General features: G+C 53.4%; 1 protein-coding gene across 6 annotated transcripts in view; it reads right to left on the bottom strand.

The window, feature by feature from the left end:
• Positions 1 to 258: 258 nt before the first annotated feature.
• Positions 259 to 11,115, bottom strand: part of PBX1 (PBX homeobox 1) — a 137,404-nt gene continuing 126,547 nt past the window's right edge. For all 6 annotated transcript variants that reach the window (XM_075508010.1, XM_075508014.1, XM_075508012.1 and 3 more), the window contains one exon: positions 259 to 4,854. In XM_075508010.1, the coding sequence (XP_075364125.1) occupies positions 4,762 to 4,854 (93 nt within the window). In that variant the 3' untranslated portion in view covers positions 259 to 4,761. The remainder of the gene's footprint in view (positions 4,855 to 11,115) is intronic.

Genomic DNA, 11,115 nt, shown 5'->3' with positions numbered 1-11,115 from the left:
AAATACGCCAGGTTTGGTTTAAGTTTTTTTTGGTTTTTTTTTTTTTTTTTTTTGCAACAAAAGAAACTATTTATTTGGAATATGCATTACCAGTACAAATCAGGAAACTGTAAAACCTACACCTTGTTAGTATCGTCATAGAACATAAAAGTCTCAATTGGGATCAGAAAGACAGAGGCCTTTTTTTTCTTTACAGAAGCAGAAAAGCTTAAAGTTTCAAAACCAGGTCGGAACAGAGAGTCTTTTTTTTTTTTAGGGTTTTTCTTTTTTTTTTTTTTAATATTTGGAATCCATTAGGAAGAGAAAAAAAAAGATGGGGGGAAAAAATAGAAAAGAAAAAGCAACTCAGAACAACTGGATCATCTTTACAAGGGATAGAAAGGGCTTTGCAAGAACAAAAAAAGCAAACCGACAAAACCAACCCCCCAGGCAACGTCTGATTTACATAGTCTTAATAATAATAATAATAATAATAAAGGTGTATGAAAACAAAAGGACTCCAGGAAACCTTGGGATTAAAAATAACACCCCAAACCCTAAACCATTCAGTGATGTGGAAAGCTCAGGTTTTTTTGGGAGGGGGGTGGAGCAGGGAAACTGTTTTAAGAGAAAACTAAAGCGATGCCAACCGGTGTCTTCCTCAGTGCTTCTCCTTGAACCCCACTCTACAGCCACCGAGATTTTGGGCTATATTTGAGGGCATTTTGGCCACATCCCACCATGGCTGGGGGGCTGCCACGTCCCATGCTTTGTCCCTCATCCTTCCCAGTGCCCCTGTGCAGCCGGGGCTTGGGGCCAGGCTGTGAGACCCCATCCTCAACAAGGTCCATGGCCCATGGTTGAAATGAGGTTGGTACCTTCCTTGCTCCAAACTCATCATTTTTGGGCCAAGAGCGCCACTGGGATTCGGGGCAGAGCATAAGGGCATTGAAGCCCACCACTGCCTATGCATTTTGGGGAGGATTCATGCTCTTTCATCACTTCTAGGCAGCTCAGCATCGCCCCCAGGCATGGAGATCCACAGGGGCTCAGCACCTGATTCCCCATCACCCCTCAGCATCTCCTCCCCAAAACCCCTCGGGATTACGTCCCTCTCCGGAGACGTAATCCCCCCGCTCAAGCCCAGAGCAGCCACCCAAGGATCTTCTGGGGTTGGGCGTCAAAACGCGTGGGGACCCTTCCCCCCCAAACACCACCATCACTTTTCACATCACTTGGGTCACAGCTCAAAAGCGCAGGGGAAGCAGCAAGGCCGTTGTCTCGGACAGGTCAAAATAAACTCAGCATCATCATCAAAGGCCCCCCTCCCCTCCCAAATAATGCCAAAAAAATAAAATAAAAGGTAATTTCTGGGTCTCAACGTTAAGAACATAAAGTGTTAGACTGTACCTATTAATGCTCACTATTCCAACCATTTTTTTTTCTTTTTAAAGTTTTACAAAATGAATTACCGTCACTTTTTAAACATTGTGTAAGAAGAAATGAGTGTGCACAACTCTACACTTTTCTAGCATTCTTGAACTAATTCACAAATGCGAGAAAATGGGGAAAAAAAAAAACATGGGAAAAACAAACAAACAAAAAAAAAGAAGATGAATGTAGGTAGTTTGATGTTATAAACTATACAGGAATGAAGCGCTTGTTGCCACAGAAAGAACAGGGATGGGACCTTCCCCCTGCTCAATTTTGCGTGCTAAGAGGGTCATTTTTTATTCTTTTATTATAAACACTATTAAATTCCGACTGCGTTTTTGGTTTTTTTTTTTTCTCCTTTATCTGAATATACAAGAACATTCATTATCAAATGTTCGTTATCATCAATACTACAAAGAACGAGACACAAATCGCAAGAAACAATGGAAAATGTTAATAAAGCTGAAAGAGTCGTCGAGTTTTTTTTGTGGTTTTTTTTTGTTTTTATTTTTTTTGAGTTTCTGCAGGTTTTTTTGTTTGTTTTTTGTTTTTTTGTTTTGTTTTGTTTTTTTGGTATCGAAGTCAGGTTTTTCTGGGCAGAAAAAAATAATAAAAAAAAAAAGAAGAAAAAAACCCCACAACACTTGGGGTTGGGGGGAGGGAGGGGAAGGGGAGGAGAAACACCCCCACACAAAAAAGCAAAGGAAACGGCAAGCGAGCAGCTATGCCAGCGCGAACCGGAGGGACCAACCGGGGAACCCAGGAGGTGATTGGCAAAGTACCGTGGAGGAGCGAGTGCCCTGCCCGGGCAAGGGGTGCCGCGGGCAGGGGTGCAGGCAGGAGGGGCAGCAGTTGCAGGGCAGGGGAAGGCAGCCCCGGCACGGGCCGGCTCCGGTAAGTGGGTGCTTTCGGCTCATCCCCGGTTGGTTTCCAAGAGGTACAGTGGCATTCCTGCAGGCACGGCACTGCTGCCGCTCCGGAGAACAGACCTGACCCAGTCCCGTGTCCCTGAAATGCTTTGCTGGAACGGTTTCATGTAAAATAAGCTGGAAATGGTTAAAAGGCTGCACTGGGGGAGGCCACAGGAAGAAGAGAGCAGGAAGGTGCACGGCTCGGAAAGACGGGCAGCACCTCCTAACCATCCTCGCGGGGAAACAACCTTCTCGTTGCTCTTAATGTATTCCCAGCTGGGAGGCAGCCCTAGACCTCGCACATCGCATCACGCTCTGCAGCATGGTCCCCGTCCCCAGGCACGGATGCAAAAGGAGGAGCAGAAAGGGTCTCACTGCTGGAGACATAAGAACTAAGCAAGGAGCAGCTTGTGCTGTTTCTCATCCACCTTTTGTGTTCTACTCTGATCCCACCAGCTCAGAAACAAACAAAAAATTCCACTGAATTGGGACTTCTCATATTTGGGGGCAGGTCACAAATTTCAGAGTGGATGTTTTGGAGCCTTCTGGGCTTGTTCCCCAGGGAAAGGCAGGCTTCACCTCCACTTCAGGCGAGTCACACTGCTGGCCCCACGCTGCAAGGTGACAGTGCATCAGAGCCATGAGCACACCACTGCTGCGGCCTGCAGGCCACCCACCATTATTTTTTCCAGCAGAAAGGTGGAAATTTTTCTGGCAGAGCTTTAATTTTAAATGGTTCCTGCTTAACACTGCCCTGTGCTGGCAGTTCCCATCTTGAGATGGCTGGCACCAGCACAGGCAGGGAGGGCACGGATGTGGAAGAGCATGAGATGAGGCCAAGAGGTATTTGGAGCCATCACAAGGTGCCAGACATGCTGCACCCACACCAGTCCCCACAACACCCAGGGTCTTGCTGCGGGCCAGCTCAGCCTCCTTGTGCCTGCGGGAACAACCAGCGGCCAAAAATACCACCCCGGCACGAAGCTCAGCCCATTTCCTGGAGCAAACCGGTGCCTCCGCACCCCACTCTTCAACAAAAGCCGTGTCCTCCCAGCGTCAGCTGCCCCAAGAGGTGTTTCAGCAGGATGAAGCCTTGCTTACCGCCCATCACTGCTTGTCCAAAAAGTGGACCAGAAACCCCACGAGTGCTCCCACGACTTGGGATGCCACTCCCAGCAGTGTCAGTTGAAAGACATCCCCAAGCAGGGCATCTACCCATCTTGCAGAGCCTTCACCCTCAAGCAAACCTGTTGCATGAACCATTACCAAATGCACCTGACATGCACACCCCACCACATCCAGCCCCTGGGATCCCACTGCCTGTCCCTTGCTGCCTGCCTGGCACGGCTTTGGGAACGCAGCGGGTGCCACCAACCTCTGTGGGTCCTGCCTGCATTGGGGACCCCACCTCCTCCTCTTCCGCAGCACAGCACGCTCCCGAAAACACGAGCCAACACCCCATGACACTCTCCTTGCCAGAAAAAACTCCACCGCTGGCCTCCCTGGGTGCTGTGAGAAAACTGCTGGGATCCCATCGATCACCTACGCCTGATCCCATACAACACCACGGAGGTGCTCAGCGCCTTCATTATCAGCGATGGCCATTTCTCGTCCACCTCTGCCTCGTTTCCTTCCCTCCTCTCCTCCCCTTTAACAGCGGGCAGGGAGAATGGTGGGGTTTCACAGCTCATCCAGCTTTGGGATGTGCAGCGGAGCAGGGCAGGGACTAGGAAGAGTCATTGGTTTCCCGGGGCTGGGAATGGGCCGGTACCTTTTGGAAGCGAAGGAGAGCACGCCGGCTCCTTCTCCTGCGTGCACGGGGGGCTACGTCCACCCGCCCCGTCACCGGCAGTGCCTGAGGGACAGCTCACCGAGGCAGGGCTGGGCGCGGGGAGGCGATGCGCTGGTTGCGGCCGGGGCCGGTGGAGACAAGGCGGCAGCAGGGCTGCGGTGGTGTTTCCCTACGGAGAGGTAGCGTGAGAGACGGGGGCGGCGAGGGGGGCTGCCTGCTAGTAAAGGAGCGAGATGCGACTGAGGTACGTTTGTGGCTCCTCAGAAAGATGCCCAGCACGAGGCCGTACACTGCTTTGGGGTTGTTTTGTGTGGTGGCAGTTGATTTTTGCTGTTCCTCCTTAAAATCCTTCTACCTGTTGACGCATCCTTCAGTGGGAAGGGGTGAGGGGAAGGGAGTGGTGTTGTGGCGGTGGCAGGGAGGGGAAGAGCGGCTTCTACCCAGAAAAGAAAGGGAAGAGAGTATAAAGAAGTGTCCAGATTGGCTGAAAAAAGCATCCCGACGAAGAGAAGAGAAGAGAAGGAGTCTTCTTGTGTGTGCTGATTGGGTTCACCTCCAGTCTGACTGCTGCGGTGTTAGGAGAGGCCCCCTCCCCTCCCAACCCCGCCGGGGCCGGCTCAGCCAGGGATGCAATTTGCTGGGAGATCAGTTGGAGGTATCAGAGTGAACGCTGCCAGGGCCTTCTGTGGGGGAGGTCACCGATGATGGGGTAGTAGCGTCTTGCCAACCTCCATTAGCCTGCAGGGAAACACGGAGACATCCGTCACCCAACAGCACACCCAGCCCTACCCAAGCCACTCATCCACCTCAGACCCCCCCGCTTCTCCCTCGGCAGGGGCTGATGTAGGATGCAAAGGTGTCCCCTCTGGCTCTCCCACCCCACTGCAGGCCACGGGGCTCCATCAGTGGGATGGGGCCAGAAACATCTCTGTCAAAAACAGGGGGTTTTGATAAAGTGCAAGTGCTCATGGAAATTCTGTCCCTTAAAAAAATACTTATTTCTGTAGAAAACCTGAGCTCTGGTTGTTTGAGTTCGTTTTTTTTTTTTTTACCCCCAAATAGGACCCTTCCCCATATGGAAAGAGGAAAATAGCAAACACCTCACTCCAGAAACCCCATCCTGGGACGTTATCTGGACCCAGGTGCTGTGTCCACAAGCAATGGGTCCCAAGGGACCGCTGAGCCGTGCCGTGTCCCCCAGCATAGCTCCACGTCCCTCCTCGCTGCCTTTCCGGGCACCCCTCCTGCTGCGCTGTCCCTGTGCGGGGGAAAGCCATCAGCACCAAGCCTTGCTGCGGGGGACACGTTGCCCAAACACCTCTCCCGCCACCGTGAAGGCTGCATTCAGGGATTTGGGCCACCTCTCTGCTCCCAACGCAAGAGCCTTCCCCTCCTCGCTTTGCAGTAAAACCACAAATTTCTACTGCCCTGGGGCTGGTCCTCCACGCTCCCCAAGCCATAGCATAACAGAAGTGCCACCACCATATCCCATCCGAGGGTTCGTACAGCAAAGCACGGCGGACAACTTGTTTCTTCTCCTAAAAGACACAGAGCCAAATTCTCCAGCCTCTCGAGAGCAGAGCTACCAGAGGGCCCCGGCTGCTGCAGACAGGAGCCGGCAGCACACAGAAGCTGCTCCTCTGCGGCTGCCATCCCCTTCAGAGAGGAGCAGATGTCGCACCCAACCTCCTCTGCTTGCTCTGACATTGATTCAGTGCTTGGCTAATTAATCCTTCCCAACCACTGCCCGAGCTCAAGTTGGTAGCAGCCGCCGTCCCACTTTAGACGTGCCCAGGCTGCTTTGCCCTCTCTGGCTGCCTGTCCCGCTGCCTCCTGGCCATCACTGGCCCTGCTAGCCGGGACCCTGCAGACCCCCGAACTGGGGTAAGGGTAGAGGAAAGCCTCATTGCCCTGAGACACCGAGCAGCCATCCGGGACTCGCCGGTGGGTTGTCCGCGCTGCCGACCGGCTCCTGCCTGCCCGAGGCAGCTGAGATGGGAGCAAAGAGCTGACCACAGGCAAGCTGCGGAAAGCCACGTTTTGAGGGATGAAAGCACCTCGCAGTGGGACACGCACAAAGCAAAAAAGACAGAGGTGTGCACACACACAACGGGCTTGTGTGAACTTCCATGCGCATGTGGCAGCGTGCAAACATGCTCCCTTTCAAAGGGGTTCAGGTAACAGCAAGGAGGACGGGAACTGTGATCTGAGCTTGCTAGCAGGTTAGCAGATCCCGTTCCACGTCACCTTGGGTGCAAGCATGAAACCAGACTATGCACGAACATTACCAGCCCTGCATGCCCCCCGCCTTGCCATGGCTTCTGTACCCCAGGCTTGCCATGCCCACCACCCCTGCCAGCTTCTGCCTGCACGCGGGCCCCAACCCACCGTCCCTGCGCTCCCCGAGATGCAATATCCACACTTACACGTCTTGGACCGCTGCAAGAGGCAGCAATTACTGTAGATTATCAGCCCGACAATGACAGGCCGCGTAAAGAGAGACACAGAGCCAACTCCACCGCCCCGAGACTGGCATATTCAAGTACACTTAGGACATTAATAGCAATTTGCGTGCCATCAGTGAGAGAGAACCACAATAGCTGTGCTGGCAGCCTCTTATTACCAAGCCTGTTATTTGTTGGAGTTACAAGCTATAATCACAACAGAAACTTTCAAAACCCTTATCTTCCATGACGCACCAAATCTATTTCAGAGCCATAATTGCTATGTCACCGGAGAGTTTGCTGCTTAATGCACTCAGATGCCATTTAGTGTTTGCAGGGTCATTACAGCGAGCAGGAGGGGGGAGCGCAGAGGGGGCCGTGCGGAGCAGGGCTCTGTCCCTATTGTGCTCAACTATTTTTAGCAAGGCTTTTGCGTGCCAGTCGCGGTTGGAAGGAGTGAGAGTGAGAGCGTCCTGCAGACAGCGCCTGTAGTGCCTCGATGTTTAGCACCCTGGCCCTCCAAAATGCTGGGGAGCCCCACTGCACTCGAGACTGGGAATCAGCCTTCACGCGTGGCAGGAGTTTGTGCTGCCCATGACCACCTTGGTGGCATGCAGCGGGAAGACAAGAGGATGTTGGGGAGAGGCTGACCTGGATTGGGGCACCCTCCACAGACCCCACACCCTCCTGCTCCCCCAGCCTGGAAGGCTGAAAGTTATGGGCCAAGCAATGGAAAGGAGGCCCCAAGGCTGGCCATGCCTTTTTATGATCTTGATTCCATCCTTTGGAATGGGGACACGCCGTCCATGAGGAGGCCGGATCCTTCCCCAGGCAGAGGGCATGTAGGCACCATTCACACTCATCCCTCCTTTCCTTGAGTTCACCCCCTTGCTGCATGGACCGAGCCATGTGCAGGATGCATCTGATTCCACCCAGCTGGCCCTGCCTCTTTCTGACCAAGGAGATCCCTTGGGGTCTGACTGCAGTAAATCCCTTGGGATCTTCATCAAAGATGGAGTAGTCTTCTGAGGATGCTGCTCCTTGCAGACCCCCTGTGAGGAGCCCCTGCACACAGCTGTGACTTCTTCAGGAGGGAGAGAAGCCAAAGACAGAGCAATGGTCTCCAGGACATCTCTTCCTACGTCACCTTCTAGTGCCAGAGCACAGGCAAGGCCTTGGTGGCTGTCCAAGTGGTGGAGCCCTGGTGATGGATTGCTGAAGCAACTGGTTTTGGTGCCCGTTTCCACAGGTCTCACGGCATTTTTGTCACCTCCAGCAAGTCTGGTTGGCTCTCTGCCCGGGCCTCCTACCTGGGGCTGGGAGATTACTTTCTGCCAATTTTTAAAGGCACCTTCTGCTTCACACGGAGGCTGTCTTGACGTCAAATCCATGTCCCGGACGGGGCAGGGTGTCAGGTCAGCCTCCAAACACACCAGATACCAGTCTGACAGATGGGGAGTAGCCTCAAAGAGGTTCAGACCTCTCAGCTTTTAAGAGCTTGTATCAGGGTCTCCTTATGATATGCACTGAAGCTCTTATTACACACCAGAGAATCCAGCTTTGTCTGGCCATCACTTTCCAAGGGTCACAGTGTCAGTCTTCAGGACACACCAAGGCATCCCTGATGGATGGAGCTCGGGCACTCGAGCCCTGCCAGACCAACTTCCATATCCCAGCTCATGATCATGATCACGAACCGTAGCTTGATCATGATGGTGAACCATAGCTTTGCTGAGGAACAGAGAAACAACTTTCTTTTCAAGGCTCGAATTCTTAGAGAAAAGGGTCTCAGCACAAGTGAGGAGGTCTCACCTCCCACAGGTACCAGTGCCCGGTGATCCTTGCTGACAAGAGCGGAGGCAAAACTCCACGGCACAACCTGCCACTGACCACCACCATCACGGTCACACACTGCTCTGTAAATAATGCACAGCTCTGCACAACAGCGGTTTTAAATCAAAAACCTCGCACTCTGATGAACTTTAAAAATAGCCTCTCATTGCAGACTTTTAAATTATCTACAAATTAAATTAAATAAAGTCCCAAAATAAATTTCTGAAAGAGTTTTTCTTTAAGATGACTATAGCTCATTCATTCATTAGCAGATGGGGGAACTAAAACACTTTGTGGATTTGCGGCCACAGGGCAGCGGCAGGAAGGGCGATGTTTTGGGTTGGGACCCTCCAGAACATTATGGCAATAAAGATCCAACTTCTACGGGAACCCATCAGAACCTGGACATCTAAATGCTTTGAACCCCTAGCCTCGGGGACGTCCAGCCGGGTACACATGTGGACCCCCACAAACAAGCACTGTACAGAGGGACCAGACACTTAACATCTCTCACTTAATGGTACAAAACCCCTCAACCTCAAAGGTTGCAAAACGGGGCTGGATCAGTCCCCAAAAGGGCTGGATCACTCCCTTCAGGTGTGGGGGGTCCCTCCTTCCTCTCAGTGCTACCCAAGGCCGGGTATCCTCAAGACGGCTCCTGCCTCTACCACCCCTCCATCACCAAGAGCATCCCCATCTCTTGCCAGGACCGGTGCTGCCCAACGCTGTCTCCACCTGCGGAGGAGAAGGCGGCTGTTCTCGCTCTGCCTCAGCCATCCCTGCGGGTCAGGGAAATCGTGATGGCTGGGACCTCGCCCGTTATCCTGCTAACGATGCAGAACCGACTCCAGCCCTTTTTGCCCCGCAGAGCGGTCTGTCAGCCGTCGAGCAGCAGAGCCACGGAGGGAACAGGGCTTTGTGCAGATTCCTCTCCTCAGCTGTCATGACTTACATGCATTTAAAATTCATCCTCCATCAAGGAAGGCAAACCTCGAGCGTTGTCTCCCCTGCCAAGGTTTGCAGCGGTGGAGCTGGGCAACCTGCCGCTGACTTCCCAGCCCTGACGGGCTCCGGGGATGACTTAACCTCAGCCTCGTGCAGACATCTTTGTGACAGGGCTCTTGACTAGGTTTCGGCTCATCTCCTTCCAGCAGCTCACGGGGATGCTCGGGTGACGTGGGGACGGCAGCTTTCTGTGTCACTAGCAGCTTTCCTCCGCATCCTGCTGCCCATCCTTGGTGTCAAAGGGTTCAGGGGAGAGGCAGGGAAGCCCTGCCTGCTATGAGACAGCCACCCTGCCTGCACTGAGCAGCTCCCCAGGACCTTGCCCAGGACCAATGCTCCATGGAGGGCAGCCATACTTTGGGGGTGGACAAACAGAGGTCTGTCAAGGGACCTAGCTGGACAGGAAGACACTAAGTGACAATAAAAGCTATAGGGAGGAGCTTGCTGCCTGGATGCAGGGGAAACAAAACATTTGGGGACAGAGAGACAACCCAGAAGATGCTTCCTAAACTATCTGCTCAGCTCTGGACTCCCTGCCTTGCTCCCCATGCCTACCACAGCTTTATGTGGAAACGAGGCATCACCCCAAACCCAGGGGGTCCCTTTGCTCACCTGCCACCCTGCCCCTCTCTGAACAACATCCAATTTGGGCCAATTTGTGCTCCTGCCCTCCTAGAAAACCAGCCTGAGCAGCCATCAGATGCCACCATGCCAGCTCCCCATTTGCGACACATGGGGGGGACCACTGAGCCCCTGCCGCTCTCAGCTCACCAGTTCCCAGGGCTGCTCGTGGTAACACTGGTTCTCCCAGTACCACAGCCAGAAATACCAGCCCAGCCCTCCTCATCCTATTCGGCTTTTGAGTTCCACTACCTCTTTCTTCTCCTCTCCCCCATCACCCCCTCCCTGCCTTGTAAACCCCGGCAGCAACCCTCCCCCCAAATTTTGGCTTAACCCAGCCCACTGTTATTTTCCAAGCCAACTGTAACCATAATCAGCTCAGCCTCTTTCCTTGGGGGTATTTTAATTTGTACAAAAGTATCATCTCTTATCATGATCAGCCTGCAATTCATTTACTCTCCAAGTATTAAAAAGCCAGAAAGGGAATAAATTCAGCACACGGAGAAATTAATGCGGAACGATAGGGTCTTTCATGTGGCATTTCCAAGCGCCGTTTTTGCAACGGGCTTATGTAATGAGACATAATTATCTGCACATGTTCAATTACATTACTTCACAAATCCTCCCTGCCTCTGCCTCCTGACGTCAAGCCGCCCGCTAAGCCCCGGTGCCCGCAGGAGAGGGGACCGCAACCCCCCATCCCGCTGCGCCCCTTCCCCTGCACCCTCTCCCCATGCCGGCAGCGGCCGCTCGCACGCTGACAGCCCAAAGACGGTCACACGCAAGGTGACAAATGGCACAAGTCTTGGCTGGGAGGGTGACGGGACTGGACGGTGCACCCCAACAGCGTGCTTGGCTGCGGGACCACCATCCCACCCAAAGGACCACCACCTTCCTGCCCAGCCCAAGACCACCCCACCTCAGCATTCAGCATCCGCAATGGGGACCACGGCAGCCAGCCACGTCCAGGGCCAGCTGCCCCCTCCTCTGTGCCACCCCGGACACCACTGCCACCACCCACTCGCTGCTCACAGCCTCCTTTTCCAGGCTGTCCTCCTCTCCCAGCTTGCTGTCACCGCCGCTGAGATGGCGGACG

Source organism: Mycteria americana, chromosome 7 (genome assembly GCF_035582795.1).
Source record: "Mycteria americana isolate JAX WOST 10 ecotype Jacksonville Zoo and Gardens chromosome 7, USCA_MyAme_1.0, whole genome shotgun sequence".
Classification (NCBI taxonomy): Eukaryota; Metazoa; Chordata; class Aves; order Ciconiiformes; family Ciconiidae; genus Mycteria; species Mycteria americana.
The sequence above is the reverse complement of the archived record's forward strand: the minus strand, read 5'-3'. Positions and strand labels throughout refer to the sequence as shown.